Here is an 18,931-nt window from a genome sequence, read left to right as displayed (position 1 = left end):
GGACTGCAACCTGTAAGTCATTCCAATAAATTTTCCACACACACACACACACTCACTCATTCTATTCTGTGACTCTAGAGAACCCTGACTAATATACTGTACATAGCTATTATCTTCATTTTAGGGAAAAGAAATACCAAAAACCAAAGACTTGAAGGTTCCACATGATGGAAGGAGATAAGCAGTTTGTAATGTAGGAACGTAAAGAAAATGATGAAGCAAAGACATTAGTAACATTAAAAATAACAGAAAATAAGAAAAACCAATTTCTGTGATTCAGGATGATGGAGAAAGTCATTATATAGCCCAGCTGGCCTCAAACTCACAATGATTCTCCTGCTTCAGCTTGTAAGTGCTAAGATTACAGACATGTCATCATGCCCTCCTTCAACAGCTGCTGAAAAATTCTGTAGAATTGATAGACTGATGAAGAGATAATATGAAGATTGAATTTCAAGGGTAATAAGTAATGATTCTGTATACAGTGAAAGAATAATATGAACATTTTGCCAAAACTAGACACATTTGTTTTTTTAAATTTTTATTAGTTTTTTTATATAATATGTTTGGATTTTATCCTTTCTCCTCCCCATCTCCTCCCAGATTTTCTCACCTTCAGAAATAGAGATTACCAAGACTAACTAAAAAGGAAATGGGGTTCAACATGTAGCCCAGTACTACAGCACTTGCCCAACACACCCAAATTCCTGCCTCTGTCTTTACACTCACGGGAAAACACAGTGGGATGTGTGAGTGGGCAAGATAGCCTGAGAATCTTAGCATTCAGCAGAGCATGGCAAGGCTGTGAGCTGCAGGCCAGCCTCATCTAAACAGCAAGACTCCAGAGAAATTGAGGATCTGTAAATGAGCTGAAAATTAATTCATAATTGAAAAACTTCTTAGTCATATTTCTATTGCTGTGAAGAGACACCATGACTAAAATAACTCTTATCTAAGAAAACATTTAACTGGGGGCTTGCTTACAGTTTCAAAGACTTTGTCCATTATCATGGCGGCATGCAGGCAGGCGCCAGAGCAGTAGCTGAGAGCTACATCCTGATCTGTGTGAGGTGAGGGAGGAGAAAGAGGGAGGAAGGAGAGACTGGGCTGGTGCTGGATTTTGAAAACTCAGAGCACACCCCCAGTGACACACTTCTTCCAGCAAGGTCACACCTCTTAATCCTTCTCAAATAGTGCCACACCCTGATGACTAAGTGCTCAGATATATGAGCCTCTGGGGGCCATTCTTATTCAGAACACCACACCTTCCATGAAGAAAAATGTCCACATGACTTCTCTGGTGAGTTCTGGAAAATGTCTAAGAAAGATCAACAGTTTACTCAGTGGAGAAATACGCTAGTACCACCTTGCACATGCAAAAGTTGAATTCAGAATGTTCCCCTGGCAAAATTCAGCCTCTTTTCTCGCACATGATTCCTTTGTTTACAAAAACTCCTAACATGGCTTTTAGGCATCAGTATTGCAGAAGTCTGATGTAGAATTATGTTTCAAAGAGTCAGCAATTTAGGGGAAATGTTCAAAGTTCAGTTTATTTGAAGGACTAGAAAAAGAGTTGTTTTTTTTTTTTTTCAAATCCCGACATAGTTTCTTACTAAAACTGGGTGCAGCTACATTTATGGTGAATCCAGACCCAGAACCTCTCACCGCCTCTCGGTACTCACTGCCACCATCTCTCGCCTGCACCTTTGCAGAGGCTCCTTGCCTGGGCTTTGCGTCCATTCTCGTTTCCTTTTTAGAGACTCACCACACAGCATACACACCATTGAGTCACATGAAAACCATGTTATGTCATTCTTTGCCTCTAACTTCTTAAAAAAGGACCATGTGACCCAGAGTGACAGCAGTCCCTCAAGAACTGGCCCCTCGAGTTCCCCCTGAGGCTTACCTATCTGTTTCCTCTGGAGCTCTTTTTCCATGAACTATCTCAAGTGGACAGATGGCCTTGTACAAATAAGACATTATCCCGCCTTTCCCCTCTTGTTCTGCTCTCTGTCTGGAACAAAGTCGCTTCCCGGTTTCCCCAGTACTTATTCCCTCGCCTCCCACAAATTTTACTCTGATTTCGTTGTCCCACTAAAGATTTTCTTGAAACATTATTATTATTATTATTATTTTGAGACAGGATTTTGTTATGTAACCCAGGCTGGCCTTGAACTTTTGACCCTCTGCCCAACTTTCCCAAGTGCTTGTAATGAAGGGCAGGAATGGAAAGGCTACTTTGAACTGCCATGTTTAGTGATGGAACATTGTTCTTGACAGCATATTAAAACTATACTGTGGCAACGGCCTTGCTTCAACTGCTAGAACCTTGGGAGAATAAACGGGGATGTCCTACCAAGTGGAGGAGCAGAGGCATGGAAATTCCAGTGGCAATGACAACAAACACACAAACAACAAAACAAAGTAAAAAAGAAAAATGTTTAGAAAGCTCAACAGTGAGAATAAGTCCACTTCAGCAGGAGGCTCAGCTCTGAGCGCCTGTGATGGCAACCTCAGAGGGCAGGGGCCTCAGTACACACATGTTGTCCTTTCAGTAGCAGAAAATTCATGGAGAAGAGTGGGGTATGTGTGTGGAGGAAGCGGGTGGGGGGAGAGGGAGGGAGGGAGAGAGAGAGAGAGAGAGAGAGAGAGAGAGAGAGAGAATATTTGGCATTGCGTAGCACTGTGAGCAGGGACAGAGGTGCACAGTAGAGGTAGGGTGGAAACCAAATTAGGAACAATGGGGATTTAGGAAACACAATCAACAGTGGACTCATCCTTTAGCCGAGTTATAGCTCACCAAACTCAAAGCTGGTGTGTGTGTGTGTGTGTGTGTGTGTGTGTGTGTGTGTGTGTGTGTGTGTTCTTGTATCCTGGGAGCTTCATAATTTCCTCCCCACCTTTGACTAGCACAGTGGTGAGAAGCATTCTGAAAAAACCCCAAGGGACTTGCCAGTTCTGGGGACAAAGCTCCTGCACCATCGGTGAGGACCAGGGCAGGGTCAAGAGTCAAGCCTTAGACACCAGAAGCTGGCCTGCAGCATTCCTCCAGCAAAGGAAGATGTATTTGTGTATAAACTTTTGTTTGATTTTCTTAAACAATTTCCTGTTCTCTTTCATACACTTCCTATTTACTATTTAATTGTGTGAATTAGGTCTTCCTTTTTGAGACAAGCTCTGGCCTAGGGCTCAAGGGCTCTTTGCCGTAGCCTCCTGGGTGCTGGGGTTGCAGCTATGAACTTTGAATATTTAATTTCTAACCTTCTAACCCTGCTTTTGAGCACTATTCAGTTGGATCAACTTTTTTCTCTTTCCTCTTTCCCCATTTACCACCTTCCTCCTAACTTTATCTTCAGTGTGATCTTCAGTGCATTATCTGTATTTCCCCTCACTCTCACCTGAGCTCGATCAACTGTGCCCCTTCCTTTCCTCATTATTGTTTCACTGGGTATTTGCTTCGAGCTCATTCATTTCCCCCATTGCTCTAACACTATCACAGGTCCCCCTCCTCGCATTTTTTTTCTATCTCTACCCTTAATGTAATACACATCTAGCATGGATGGGGGTTCAGCCTCTCCTTCATTCCCCTGATGTCACTGAGCCTTTCAATCCACCGCTAGCTATTATTTCCACACTGGGTGTTTCTTCAGTTATGGTTGTGTGTGCAGTTTGTCTTCCGCCCTTGCAGTTGTGTGTGGGGTGGGGCCTGCTGTCTCCAAAGGCAAATTGCCAAGAGTTCAGCCACTGAGTTAGACCCCAGGTTAGTGTGTGTGCGGGGAGGGGGGGGGACTGCACCTGGCCACAGATATCCTACTACCACTGGAACACTGGAAACAACTTCATCTGAAAGGGTACTGGAGACTTAAAAGCCCAGTTAAAGATTTAGTCCCACTGACACAAGTCCCAGGGCAGAAACACTAGAAATGGGAAAGAAAAACCAAGACAACATGGCTCCCCCAAAGCTCACAGTTCCAGTCTGGGTGTTCAGTGGTGGCTGAAGTAGACGACATACCAAGCCAATCGTTAAAAAAGCGATTATAAGAATGTTCAATTAAATTGAAAAGGATGTGAATAAATCAAATTCAAGATACACACAAATAAGTAGCTGAGTGAAATCAAGACAACAAAACAGGGTACAAAAGAGGGATTAAATAAAAAGACAGAAGCACTAAAACAAAACAAAAGGGTTTGTGGAAATGAAAAAACTCAGCTTGCCCTCGTGCTGGCTAGTTTTATGTCAACTTGACACAAGTTAGAGTCATCTGAGAGGAGGAAACCCCAATTTAGAAAATGCATCTGTAAGATCAGGCTGTAGGCAAGCCTGTAGAGCATTTTCTTAGTCATTGATATAGGAGGGCAAGCCTATTGTGGGTGTGGTCATCCTTGGGCTGGTGTCCTGGGTTCTATACCAAAGCAGGCTGAACAAGCCATGGGGGCAAGCCAATAAGCAGCATCCTTCCATGGCCCCTGCATCAGCTCCCGCCTCCAGGTTCCTGCCCTGTTTTAGTTCCTGTCCTAACTGCTTTTGACGAACTATTATATGGAACTGGGAATGAAATAAACCCTTTTCTCCCCACATTGCTTTTGGTCATGGTGTTTCATCACAGCAATGGAAGCCTTAACTAAGACACTCATTGCTCTACTCAGTGGAAAGCTTCAAGAGGAAGACGTAGTATCAGGACTTGAAGATAAGGAGATTGCCTTAGTTTCCTCTCCTGCTGCTGTGGTAAAATACCCTGACAAAAGCAACTCAAGGCAGGAAGGGTTTGTTTAGCTGAAGTCTGTGAGGTGGGGAAGTCGAGGCAGCAGGAGATTGAAGCAGCTGGTCAGATCGAAAGGAATGTCTGCGGCTGCTCCCTTTCCTACTTACATAAGGCCTGGGGAATGGCACCGCCCACTCTGGCTGGTTCTTCTCACTTCACTTAAAACAATTAAGGCACCCCACAGTCATTCTCAGAGGCTCATCTAATCAGCTACTCTAGATCTCAAGAGGCTGGGCTTGGTGGGTGGCGCATGCCTTTAATCCCAGCGCTTGGAGGCAGAGGCAGGTGAATCTCTGTGAGTTTGAGGGGCCAGCCTGGTCTACATAGTCTCAAAACAAAACAAAATGTGAAAGAAACGAGAGCAGAGAGAGAGAAAGAGTGTGTGTGTGAGAGAGAGCGAGAGAGAGAAAGAATGTGTGTGTGTGTGTGTGTGTGTGTGTGAGAGAGAGAGAGAGAGAGAGAGAGAGAGAGAGAGAGAGAGAGAGAGCAGCTGTAATAGCAGGGCTGTAAGGTGAATGAGTAGCTGTGGGTAGGGAAGCCCAGGAGCTGGAGAGAGTTTGGGGTAGGGGAGCTGAGAAGGGTGAGGGCCAGGATGGACTCTGAGGTGTAACAGGTACCCAGAGCCTGGAGGCCAGCATGAGCTGTACTGTGCTAACAGACACCACAGGTGGCCGTTTGCCCCCTTCTGCCAGAGATAATGGAAATCATTCCTTTTGGTAGGAGGGAAGCAGTTTCACAAGTATCTACCATCAGAAACCCTCTATAGTGCAGGAAGAGCTTCCTTTTGTATATTTGGACTGCCTTTGGGGTTTGGGAAATCAGAGTTTCCTTTGGACCTGATATGACACCCTTCCATGATAAGGGCCACAACATGGCTAGGAATAGAGGGAACACTTAACATAAACCTATAGTCAACATTGTACTAAATGGGGAAAAGAACTAAATATTTTCTCTAAAATCAGGGACCAGGCAAGGGTACCCTTTTCTCCACCCTTAATTTATATAGTACTTGAACTTTCAGCTGGGACAGTCAGTGATAGAAATAAATATAAGTGGTAGAAATTGTAAAAGAAGAAACCAAATTATCCCTGTTTTCAAACAATATGATTCTGTACTTAAAAGGCCCTAAAAATTCCATCATGAAACCCTTAGACCTAATGATGATGCTCAGCAGAGTTGTGGATCCCAAACCGACATCTGAAAAATGGTGTTTCCTGTACACTGATTATGAACAATCACACTCACAATAGCTGAGACAAGACCCTAGGAGGACTTCTGAATTGAGGTGGAAGACCTCTACTGTGGAAGCTTGTGGGGGTCCCTGCAAGCACCGCCAGCAGAGAAACAAGCCATATGAGGCAAGAAAGTTCAACATGACTTAGTTAGCTGGTGTTGGTTCAAACTTCTAGAGGCTGACACCTGACAGTTTATTTTAGATGTATTTAAGTACAGTACCATGTTGGGAAAAGGTTTTTTAGTAACAGTGATCTCAATCCCATGTGCGCAATAAAGCTTAAGGTGTGACACTTGAAACTCTTGCAAAATACATGTGACCGCTTCTGTAAAGACTGGCTGTATAGCTTAAGGACCTAGGGAATGATCTGGTGTGGTCTAGGTCATTGCAGAGGTCACCAAGCTGCAAAGCACAGGTGACATCTCCTCTAAGGATGGGTTCTATGGACTGAGAAATGATGCTCAAGATAAGGGTCCAGGAAGAAAGAGTCTGGGACAAACATAATAGTCTGGGGGATTAGGGTAAGGCCTGGCCCTATAGATAGTATAGATCACCAGGCTATTAATAACATTTACTCCCAGCTTTCTGGGTGGAAAATAAGTTATGCATCTCTCCCATTGAAGAGGCAAGTCTGGTTTCTAACATTCTTGGTTTCCCTGGTGCTTATCTGCAAGCACAAGGACCTTGTGCCCTCTACAGACCCTGAGGGAAAAGAGAGAAGAAGACACAAGAAGATTCAAAGTACTTGTATGTTCACAAATGGACAGAGTTAATACTGTGAAAAATGACTGTGAACGTCATCTACAGATTTGGTGTGACCTCCATCATTTCCCTGGAATGGAGCCATCACAACATTGGGCAACCTCCATAGTTCAAACTTGTAGAATTCAGCTGGTTGATACCATGTTGGGGTTCCCTCTTGTCTTCTTCCCCATACTTTTCAAAGAGTGGGTTCCTACTAAGGGCCTATCCCCTGTACCCCATTCAGTTTCAGCACTAGCTTGCAAAACCTGTGTTAGTCTGTATCCTGTCCTATAAAAACTACCCAAGACAATCAACTTACAGAAAGGACAGCCTTATTTGGAGTCACATTTTCTGTGGTTTCAACCTCTGGTTGATTCCATTGCATTGTGCCCACAGCAAGTCTGTACATCACATCAGGAGTGTGGGGCAGCAGAAGCACCTCGTTCCTGGTTAGGAAGCAAAAACAAAGAGGAAAGGGCCAGGATCTCACAACCTCCTTCCAGAGAATATCGGTGACGAAGGCCTCCCACTCAGGTGCCTCTTAAAGGGCTTCCTTACCTCTTGATAGCAGCTGTCTGGGAAACCTAGTCTAAATCCAAGGGGATCTGAGTCTAGATCCAAGTTAGAGCTCTAACTAGAAACACAGACCAGTCAAAATATAGAATAAGAAAACAAAACCATGATGAAAAAGCATAAACACAAGTAGTGAAATAAAAAATAACTAAAAGGTGGAACGAACATACGGAATGAGATGCAGGTGAACCCAGCATATTTTATGACTGGGCGTGTACTAATGGTCCTGACACATACCAGTTCAATTAAAACAAGTAAGTGTCAAAACAACAATGAAGTTGAAATGGAAAACAGCAACAAACAGAAAACAACAAAGAAACTAAAAGGGTTTTTGCTTTCCAACATTCATGTTCCTGATTGAAACGGTTATGTGTTCTGAAGACCTATGTACTCCTGTGAGGAAATGGAAGTCTGAGTATGCAAGCAAGAGAGACAGGCTGGGTGTTGGATGTCACGGTGTTTGACTTAGGGCTGTTTCCCTCCATCATCCACACTGCCTCCAGATGCGGTACTGGGAATCGATTTCCTGTCCTGATACCCACCTCCGTACCCTAACCTTCTGAGTGGGGTGAGGGACATGGAGATGGAGAGCTTGGTCCTGTGGTCCTCAGGTGTCAGGGAGACAGACGAGGATTATGAACAGTAAATGATCTCCCGTAGAGTGGGTATTCAGTGACACAAAAATTCATGGTGTCTTGGGCATGGGGATGAAGCAAATGGAAATGAGAGGCTTAGGAGAAGAAAAATAGAGTGTGCCTCTGTTGCAATTCCCTTCCCACTTATCGAAAAACAAGGAAGTCACAAGAGCACCAAGAAAGAGAACCAGAGGAAGGCATACCCTGGAAAGTGTGAATGAAGCTTGTCCTTTACACTCTCTCCCACACTCTCCACAAACACTCAAGTTCCAGTTCACTCAGGGCTTACTGTTAGAAGTTGAGAAAATTGGGTGTTCCCAAAAGAGACCATTGGACTTTCAGACATAAGGACCAGATGAGCTCTGACATGTACGTACGTGGCTTCTGCTTGGCCCCTCCCACGTCAGCCCTCTGGGATATAGTTCTCCATTCGACAGACTCCCAACCCTGCTCATCACCACACAGGGAAGCCAAGAATCACGGTCTCCAGACTTCACACAGGTAACCGGACTGGGGTCTTCAGGGGTCCAGTGGGACAGGGAATGTGTTAGGTGACACAAGGAGGGATGGACTCTGGGCCTTGGGTGGAAGGAAGTGTACAGGCATAGGAAGGCTTTGTGTGAGACCTATGACTGCCCTACTTCACTGGATTCTAGTTAAACTAAGACTCAAATTCAGCCCCATCTTTGGCCCAGTTGCTACCTTATCCTCAACCCTAACCTCAGTTCTTTGCTTAACAGACTTTTGGAGATATTCTAGATCCAAACTCTAGTTCTAACCTAAAATATACAGGTTCATGTATGTGTAGGTGCATGTATACATTCATGCACATATATGTGGAGGCCAAAGAACAGCCATGGCTATAATTCCTCAGGAGCTATTTGCATTGTTATTGTGAGTGTGTGTGTGGTATATTGTATTCATGTATATGTGTATTGTATGCATGTGTGTGCACCATGTGTGCAGGTGCAGGCATGTATAGAGGCCAGAGGTTGATGTCAAATATTTTCCTCTATCAGTCTCAACTATATTTTTTAAGGCATGTCCTCTCACTAAACCAGAAGCTTGTCATTTGTGCTAGTCCATCTGCCAGTGAGTTCTTATGATTTGTGTCTGCCCCTCTCCCAAAAGCACTGGAGTTACAAGAGTGTGCCACTACAACCAGCCTTCACACTGGTGCTGGGGAATCCAAACTCAGGTCATATGCTTGTACAATGAGCACATTATCCACTGGGCCATCTCCCCAGGCCCACATTGGTGGTTTTTGTTGTTGTTGTTGGTGGTGGTGCGTGCGTGCGTGCGTGCGTGCGTGCGTGCGTGCGTGCGTGTGTGTGTGTGTGTGTGTGTGTTTTCTGAGACAAGGTCTCTGACTGACCCAGGACTTGCTAATTAGGCTAGGCTGACCTGGCAGTAAGCTTCAGGGATCCAGCACCGGGATTACCAACAGAACACCATGGCTAGCTTGATATTTTCCTTTCTTTCTTTTCTAAACTTTATTTATTATTTGAATTGTATGTATATGTGTGTCACTGTATGTGGACATGTGCATGTGAATGCAGGTCCCTTCAGAGGCCAGAGGAGTTCAATTTCCCTGGAGCTGGAGGCAAGGGCACTTGTGAGCTGGGAGTTGAACTCAGGTCAAGACTGTTACATGCTCTTAACCACTGAGCCATCTCTCCAGCCCTTTGCCGAGCTTTTCCACATGGATGTGGGAGCTGAATTTAGGGCAGGCAGTTTACACAATGGGTGCCTTCGCAGGCCCTTACCCGAGTCCTTATCCCAGCTCCTACCTCAACTCTAACCTGTCTCCACCCCAGATCCAATTTGAATCTTCATACAAATTGTCCTACCCCAAATTGTCCACACTCAGCTCGTTTCACTTCTTAGACTCAATCCCTCTATGCTCCCGCCTGGGTGCAAATGCCCGGGCCTCCACGTGAGATACAAGGACAAGTTTGTTTCCATTTTAGACCCACGAGTAGCACCTCTTTTTGAGATCTTAACCTTTATTTTTTATTTACAAATTTTCAAAGAACAGTATGACTTTGTTAAAATTTTTCATTTGAGTGCTATGTTCTAAGTTATTTATATTTTATATCTTTGCATTATAAACCATCATGAAAATTTGCTATTTATTCTTCCTACACCCACCCCATTAGAATTGCTCATAAGTGACCATGAAAATGCTAAGGTCCTGAAGACAATGTGTTCCAAACAGTCAAACTGATTCTTGAGACAATAATAGCTATTATTGAAAAAGCAAAAACAAATTGTTGGGCTGCTGAGCTGGCTTACGGGTAAAGGAGCTATCTGCCAAGCCTGATGACTTGAGTTTAGTTCCTGGAAACCACAATGTGGAAGGAGAGAACCAACTCCTATTAATTATCCTCTGGCTTCCATGTGTGTACATGCCACACATGTACACACACACACACACACATTAAATACAAATGCATGGTAAGCAACAGCAAACCCTTTCCAAATTTCCTATGATTTGAAATGATGGGCTAGATAAAATCATTCTCTTTGGACTGTAGTATCTTAAACCTTTCAAAGTGGAACTGCAGTATTAGGCCTTTCAAGAGAGAAGGTTTCTGTAAGGCAAAGGATGCTGTCAATAGGACAAAACGGCAGCCTACAGTGTAGGAAAAGATCTTCACCAACCCCACATCTGACACAGGGCTGATCCCCAAAATATTTAAAGAACTCAAGAAAGTAGACATTAGCAAACCAAATAATCCAATCTTAAAAATGGGGCACAGATCAGATGTAATTCTCAGCAGAAGAATCTCAAGTGGCCAAGAAACACATAAAGGATATGTTCAACATCCTTAGCCATCAGGGAAATGCAAATCAAACTACCTTGTGGCTAAGACCAAAAAACACAAGTGACAACTCATGCTGGAGAGGATGTGGAGCAAGGATTGCAAACTTGTACAGCCACTTTGGAAGGCAGTGTGTCAGTTTCTCAGAAAACTAGGAGACGATCTACCTCAAGACCCAGCTATACTTGTCTTGGGCATAGACCCAAAGGATGTTCAATCATACCACAAGGACACGTGCTGAACTATGATCACAGTAGTTTTATTTGTAATAGCCAGAACCTAGAAACAACCTAGATGTTCCTCAACTGAGGAATGGATTTAAAAAATGTGGTACATTTACACAATGAGGTACTACTCAGTTGTTAGAAACAAGGACACCAGGAAATCTGAAGGCAAATGAATGGAACTAGAAAATATTGTTCTGAGTGAGGTAACCCAGACTGAGAAAGATAAACATGATACGTACTCATAAGTGGATTTTTACTGTAAAATTAAGGATAGCTGTGCTATAATCCACAGACCCAGAGAGACTGGGTAACAAGGAAAGTTAAAGGGGGGATGCCCGAATCTCTGTGGGAAGGGGAAATAGAAGAGAGTTCGTAAGTGGATGGAGGGTGGGGGGGGATGGGAACATGAGTGATCAGGTTCTGGCAGAGGGAGGGAGGGACAACGGAGGGGGAGAATACTGAATGAGACTCCTGGAAAGGGGGGCACTTTGGGGTCAGGTAAAAAGCCTGGCACAAGGGGCTCTCCCAGGAATCTACAAGGATGACCCCAGCTAAGACTCCTAGCAATAGCAGATACATGGCCTGAACTGGCCATCTCCTGTCACTAGATTGACGACTAGCCCAATTGTCATCAGATGGAAACAGATACAGACCTACAGCCAAACAGTAGGTGCATTTCAGGGAATCCTGAGGAAGAGGGGGATTATAGGAGTCAAAGGGGTCAAGGACACCACAAGAAAAACCACAGAATCAATAACCTGGGCTCATAGGCGCTCACAGAGACTGAATCAACAACCAGGGAGCCTGTGTGGGACTGTCCTAGGCACTTTGCATATATGTGACAGTTATGAAGCTTGGTCCTCTTGTGGGACTCCTAACAGTGGGAACAGGGGCTGCCTCTGACTCTTTTACTGGCTTTTGGGACCCTATTCCTCATACTGTGTCACCTTGCCCAGCCTTAATACATGGGGAGGTGCTTAGTCTTACGGCAACTTGATATGCCATGCTTTGTTGATACTCCTGTAAAAATCTGCCCTTTCCTAAACAGAAATGGAGGAGGAGTAGATTGGGGGATGGGAACAGAGGGGAGGAGGAGCGTAAGTAGAGGGGAAACTGGGGCCAGGATATTAAGTAAGTATACAAATAAATAAATAGTAAATATGTTAAAGGGAGAGAAAGGTAGACAGAGCATGTCAGGTTTCTCAAAGTAAATCGAGAGGAAAGCCCTTCCACACATGACATTTAAAAGTAGTGTTTGAGGATATTTGTGTGTTCAGACTGTGGTCAGGCAAGGCATCCCATGGCCTTAAAGAAACAGTATGTTGCTAGGCGGTGGTGGCACACACCTTTAATCCTAGCACTCAGGAGGTAGAGACAGGTAGATCTCTGAGTTCGAGGCCAGCCTGGTTTACAGAGTGGGTTCCAGGACAGGTAGGGTTACACAGAGAACCCTTATCTCAGAAAAATAAAGCAACAACAACAACAACAACAAACAAAACTCAAAACCAAACAGACAGTATGTTGTGGTCTTCCAAATGCCTTTTCACTCTGGCTAGTGCTGTACAAGTCAAAGCAGCACAGAGCGGTACATCCTTAGCTCCAATTTCACCTCCAAATGCAGCCCCAGCCCCACCACTCCTCAAAGCCGATGCAATTCTGAGGTCATGTCTAGCCAAGCTGCACTCATGTCTACCTGCATCCCCAGGGCAGCCTAGGCTCACTCTCATCTGGAGTACCCCGCTGAAACCCTCAGCTTCTTGCTTCGTCCTAGACCTAGTTGCACCCCAAACTGAACTCTGGTTTCTCCATTTCAGTTCTGTGAGCCCCGCAAGCCTGCATTTTTCCAAACAAGACAATGACATATGAAAACTTCCAGAACTTGGGGAATGAGGAGAAAAACCAGGAGGCTGGAAAAGGTGAGAGGAAAGGAGGGACGAAGTCTCGTGAGCGGGCTCTGAGTATGTCAATCGGTTTCTGCTGTCGTTTCTCGCCATGCACCAGTGCGCTCAGTCCCACTGTGAGAGCCCGGTACATTGCACATACAAGGTCCTCGGACAGGGAGAGTGACCTGGAGTGTCCTGACTTTCCATGATTTGTGGGTGGGGATCGAAGCTGTGCATGGTGGAGAAGCTCACCCTTTGCTCACACACTCATGCAAAGGCTAAGGGCCTGATAATGGCCCGGCTGTCCCCAGCTACCTCTATGTCTTTGTATTACTCTTCCAAATTTGATGTAAGACCTCACAGAGCACTATAGCCCCTGACTGTGTGCGCTTAATGTCTGTGCATTCTCACACTTGGGCACCTGAGCCCTGACAGAGGGAGAGGCTTCTATGAATGTGGACTTGTGTTGGGCCATGAGAGGTGAGAGAGAGGTTGGAGCACCCCCACCCCAATCCATCTTAGCCTCTCCCTTTTATAGCATTACTGGGGCCAAACAATTACCCCTAGATTGGCCCCTGGGGCCCACACCTCCTGTATCTGTCACACTCCAGAGCAGTGGTTCTAAACCTTCCTAATACTGTGACCCTTTAATACAGTCCCTCACACTGTGGTGACCTCCAACCATAAAATTATTTTGTTGCTACTTCATAACTGTAATTTTGCTACTATTATGAGTTGTAATATAAATATCTGCTGTGCAGGCTGAGGAAGGGTCATTCGACCCCCAAAGGGGTCAGAACCCACCGATTGAGAACATCTGCTCTAGACCATTTAACCCTCTCTTCTTTCAGCAGCTGCCCCCCACGCCTTCCTGTGGAGTATCTTCTCTTGGACCCACCTCCTCCTGTTCTCCCTGGGCCTCGGCCTCCTGCTGCTGGTGGTTGTCTCCGTGATTGGATCCCAAAGTGGGTGCCCTCACAGTGGCAGGGGAGAGAGGAATCCCAGGGGGGCGTGGTGGGCAGGGTGGACAGAGGCAGTGAGTGATGGGTGCAAAGGGCACTTAGAGACAGCAGCGAGGGCCATGGCAATGACGAGGTTAACAGCCAGAGGAGCATAAGGCACAGTGACTGGGAGGGTAATGGTGAGAGCACTGGTGGGGGCCCTGCGTGGGGACTCACGATGGCAAGGCTGCTGGCCGCGCCACTTATTATTGAGCTTGGGTGCCATGGTCACATTACCTCACCTCCCAAGCCTCGGCTGACTCATGTGCAATACTGGGGCCTGCCCCCCGGGACTCTGTGGCCCAGAGTGCTACTCTTTGTGCCACGTGCCCAGCTCAGTGCTGGCACAGAGGGACAGAGCAATGTTGGTTCTGATCATTCTATCTCCCTCATCAGATTCCCAGTTAAGGAGGGACCTAGGCACCCTGAGAGCCACTTTAGAAAACGTCACCTCCAACACAAAGAACGAAGTGCAGGCCCTGGCCTCCAGGGGTGAGTTGGGCTATGAGCAGGTTCTGGGCAGCCGTGACTGGGTAGGGAGGACAGAGTCCTGAGCTCCAGTCCCTTGTTGTGCAGGTGACAGCTTGCAAGAGAAGATCAACTCTCTGAAAGTGGAGGTGGACGACCACAGGCAAGAACTGCTGGCAGGTAGGAGGCCCTGGTCTCTGAGTGTGCAGAGGGTGTGGGCCAAAGTGGGCTCCTGGTGCTGAACTGTCGTCTCCCAGGCCGGGACTTGCGCCAGACAGTTTCCTCTCTGGAGAGCACACTGGAGAAAAAGGAACAGGCATTCAAAACAGGTTAGACCTCTGTTTCCTGTACCCTGGGAGATGAGCGTGTGGTTCCAGAGGGAAGCTGTGCAGGCCATCTGAGTGCCAGGGACTGGTCAACTGGATGTCACAGTAGAGCATTGCACTCATTTCCACCTGTGTCCCAGGCCTATCTGAAATAACAGAGCGTGTCCAAGAGCTTGGGAAGGACCTGAAGACACTGTCGTGCCAGCTGGCCAGCCTCAAGAACAATGGTGAGGAAGGCGATGGGCAGAGTTGGCTCCAGTTATGGGGAGAGGGCATGTTAGGCAGCGCCTCTGTTCTCCATCCTCCCCTTTCTTTTCACAGGCTCCAAAATGGCCTGCTGCCCCCTTCACTGGGTAGAGCATGAAGGCAGCTGCTACTGGTTCTCTCAGTCTGGGAAGTCATGGCCTGATGCTGACAAATACTGCCAGCTGGAGAATGCTCACCTGGTGGTGGTCAACTCCATGGCGGAGCAGGTGTGGCTTTGATGGGCTGTCCTGGAGGTTGTCTGTTAGAAGGAGAAGTTATTGCCCGCTTTCTTTCTTTCCCCCAGAAATTTATCAATGATCACAAGGGCCCTGTGCCCACCTGGATGGGCCTTACAGACCAAAATGGACCCTGGAAATGGGTGGACGGGACTGACTTTGACAAAGGATTCAAGTATGTGTGTTGCCTACAGCTTGCTCCCTCTCCTTGGGACCGGGGATTTGTGGGAAGCTCTGGGTAACATGGCTGAGGGCCTGGCCTCCTGGAGCTCAGAGCCATTTGTTTTCAGGAACTGGAAGCCACTGCAGCCGGATAACTGGCATGGACATGGGCTGGGAGGAGGTGAGGACTGTGCCCACTTCTCTTACGATGACGGTCGTTGGAATGATGATGTCTGCCAGAGGGTTTACCGCTGGGTCTGTGAAACAGATCTGAGTAAAGGCAGCTAAGAGTCCCCTCCCCCTAACTTATATCTTCAGTGCCATAAACCTTGGATGTCTGGTGTTGGTAATCCCCCTGTCTTGGTATCTCCATCTTGGGATACTTTTTTTTTTTTCCTAGCATTTCAAGAGATAGATAAAGGATGGTATCTAAGGAATGTAGTGTTATGTTTGGAATGGTGTGGTTATTAGAACCCTGATGCTGTGTACAGTGTATAGCCTATTATTGTCAAGTTATTTTTTTAAAGTATGTTCTATGAGTTGCTGTGGTAGGGAGTTGGTCGTGAGCTGGCTAGCATTATGAAGTCTTGGGTGGGTGGTGGCAACATAAGAATTGGATGACTTTTGGCCAGATGATCTGGTTAGGAGCCCCATTTTGTTATTTATAGATACACTTAGGCAACTTTTTCTGTCATTCAAGTCATTGGTGTTATCTGTCTACCCACTGGGAACTGAGCTACCCCAGCACTGAGTACTTCAGAAGCATTGAATGATCTTACTGGTCTGTTCTATTCATCACAAGAGTGAAGCTGCATTTACAGACAGGTTACAGGTACATACCACACACAACCCAGAATCACCAAACACTTGGCAACAACCAGGAGGACCTCAGAAGGGAGGCACTGATGCTAACAACTAAGGGTTGTAGTAAGGGCCCAAGGACCCACCAGTCAAGGCTCCCAGATGCTCACAGAACAACTGGCAGACACAGAGAAAGAGTTTGCCCATAAATAAAACCTCAACTAATGACAGGAGGCAATGGTTCTCTGAATTTGATGGAAGAGTTAGAAATGAGCACAGAAGCTCATCTTAAAGGAGCCGAGGCAGCAGGTAATCTCCTAATCGTTTCTCTAGATCATTTTGGATTTAACAGGAAAATCAAAATGAAAAATGTTAAGTGATTTAGAAGTGAAATGTGTGATGGTCTGGAGAAATTACTCAGAAGTTAAGGGCACCCGCCGACTGCTCTTGTAGAGGACCTGAGTGTGGTTTCCAGTATCCACACAGTGGTTTACAATGGTTTGTAACTCCAGTTCCAGGGCACCTGATGTCTCTGTCTCTTTCTGATCTCCATGGGCACCAGACATGTGGTGTGTGTGTGTGTGTGCGTGTGTGCGTGCGTGTGTGTGCGCACGCACACACGCACACACACACAGGTAAAACATCCACATGCATTTTTTTTTAATTAAAAAAAATACCCAACAAAACAAATGTGATGTTTTAATGCCATTGTTGTAAATTTTAGGTAAATTCCTTAGTGGCAGACACTGTAGAATTCCAAACAAACACATAGATCATGTGAAATTTTAAAAAAAATCTGAAGTAAAATAGAAGAAGTGTATGGTGGAACACACTATATAGCAAGACCCTGTTAAAAATGAAAGAAAAAGAAAATAAATACATAAGGAAGGAGTTAGAAAAGAAGGGGAAATTCCCCAAAGGAAAAAAAATAATAATTAAAGAAGAAAGGAAGGTAGGAAGGAAGTTAAACCCAAAATTTATGTGCAAAAGAAAGACCGACCAGGGCAGAGATGGAGACAGCCTGAGTTTGCTCTCTGTTCCTGTGATGAAACAGGCAAAACAACTCATGGTACTAAAGGTTTTGCTTTTACTTTCTTCACTATTATTCAAACAGTGCTTTAAGTGTCAGCCACAGTAATACGGTGAATACAAACAGGAGAAAAGGTGAACTTAGATTGTCCTTAATCGAATGTGGTATGGTTATATACATGAATGTATCAGGTGTTCTATCACGTAGCTTGAGAATGCACTTCAGGGTAGAGGCTTTTCCAGCCTGCCTAAGAGCCCAAGGCCCTGGGGTCTATCCTCAGTCCCACAGAAATAAGTAAGTCAGTGAGCACTCCATCACAAGGCTGTTAAACATTTTAATCAGAGTTAGAGGATGCAAAATTCAACCTGTAAAGAGCAGCTATATCTAATTTAACCAAGGATGTAAATGACCTGTATAATTAAGACTTTAAAACATGAAATTTAAAAACTGAAGAAGATACTAGAACACAGAAAGATGTTCCTTCCTCATGGAACCAAACGAAGTATTAATATGAAAAAGAGTATGTGGCTGAAATCAAATTTCCAGTAACATGGCACTGGCAAGATGGCTCAGTGATGTAGGTGCTTGCTGCCAATGCTGATGGCCTGAGTTCAATCCCTAGGAAATACATGGTAGAAGAAGATAACTGATCTCCTCAAATTGTACTCTGACTACCACACATGTGCTATGGCATGCAACTCTCTTCCCCTCCCAATAAATAAATATAATAAAAATTCCACAGACATTCTTCACAGAAATACATTAAACTAACCTAAAATTCATATGGAAACAGTAAAAACTCTGAATAGCCAAAGCAATGTGAATAGAAAGAGTAACAATGAAGGTGTCATAATCCCTGATCTCAAATTATACTATGCTCTGGGCATGGTGGTACAGGCCTTTGATGTCAGCACTCAGGAGGCAGAGGTAGGCAGCTTTCTGTGGGTTCAAGGCCATCCTGGTCTATACCATGAGTTATAGGATAGTCAGGGCTATACAGTGAGATCCTGTCTCAAAAATACAACAAACAAACAAAGCATCAAATTATTCTATAGAGTCACAGTAATAAAAAAAAAAACAGTATGGTATTGGCAGAAAGAAATAAAAGATACAAACAGTGGAGGCAAAGCAGGTTGCTTAAGTTAGGCTAGCCCCACATGCCTATAATTCCAGCAGAGGCAGGAGGATCCCTATGAATTCAAGGTTAACCTGGTCTACAAAGTGAATTCCAGGCCAGCCAGGGCTACACAGTGAGACCCTGTTTCAAAAAAACCAAAGAGAGAGAGACAGACAGACCGAGATAGAGAGAGTTGTATGGCATTATCGATCAAATGAACTTAACACACATCTATAAAATATTCTACCCAAAGGTTACAGAATACATATTCTTCTTAACAGCCCATGAAATACCCTCAAAAATCAGATCATGTTTTTGGGACACAAAGCAAGTCTTAGCAAGTACAAAAATATTAAGATAATTTCATTTCTTGTCTCTGATCACAGTGTATTAAAACTAGAAACCAATATCAGAGAAGAAATAAATGAAAAGAATTAATGATTCTTTGAGAAGGAAAGAAAATTGACAAGTTGTGGATTTCTGTAATGGTTTTCATTCACTGCAAAGAGAAGATTCTTTGATGAAGAGGGATAGTTACATATATCTGTGGGTATAAAGATAAATTTAGAATGTAGTTAGAAATGATACTGGTCTAGTAAAGTGGCAGTAGTAGGTTCTCTCCTAAGATCCATATCCTCACTAATCTTGGGTAGTTGGTTA

General features: G+C 44.9%; 1 protein-coding gene across 3 annotated transcripts; it reads left to right on the top strand.

Moving 5' to 3' along the window:
* The first annotated feature begins 8,371 nt into the window (after positions 1 to 8,371).
* On the top strand, positions 8,372 to 16,355 carry LOC127219020 (C-type lectin domain family 10 member A). Of its 3 annotated transcripts, none has more exons than XM_051180192.1 (10): positions 8,372 to 8,450; positions 12,816 to 12,917; positions 13,739 to 13,849; positions 14,282 to 14,377; positions 14,462 to 14,533; positions 14,611 to 14,682; positions 14,820 to 14,906; positions 15,001 to 15,152; positions 15,230 to 15,336; positions 15,452 to 16,355. In XM_051180192.1, exons 2-10 carry the CDS (start codon positions 12,857 to 12,859, stop codon positions 15,609 to 15,611), a joined length of 918 nt encoding a protein of 305 aa, XP_051036149.1. In that variant the 5' UTR covers positions 8,372 to 8,450; positions 12,816 to 12,856; the 3' UTR covers positions 15,612 to 16,355. The 3 variants fall into 3 exon arrangements, with proteins under 3 accessions (XP_051036149.1, XP_051036148.1, XP_051036150.1); XM_051180191.1 differs by having other exon boundaries at positions 13,736 to 13,849; XM_051180193.1 differs by lacking the exon at positions 13,739 to 13,849 and having other exon boundaries at positions 8,373 to 8,450.
* Positions 16,356 to 18,931: the final 2,576 nt, after the last annotated feature.

Source organism: Phodopus roborovskii, unplaced genomic scaffold (genome assembly GCF_943737965.1).
Source record: "Phodopus roborovskii unplaced genomic scaffold, PHOROB, whole genome shotgun sequence".
Lineage (NCBI taxonomy): Eukaryota > Metazoa > Chordata > Mammalia > Rodentia > Cricetidae > Phodopus > Phodopus roborovskii.
This window is presented reverse-complemented; position numbering and strand designations above follow the sequence as displayed.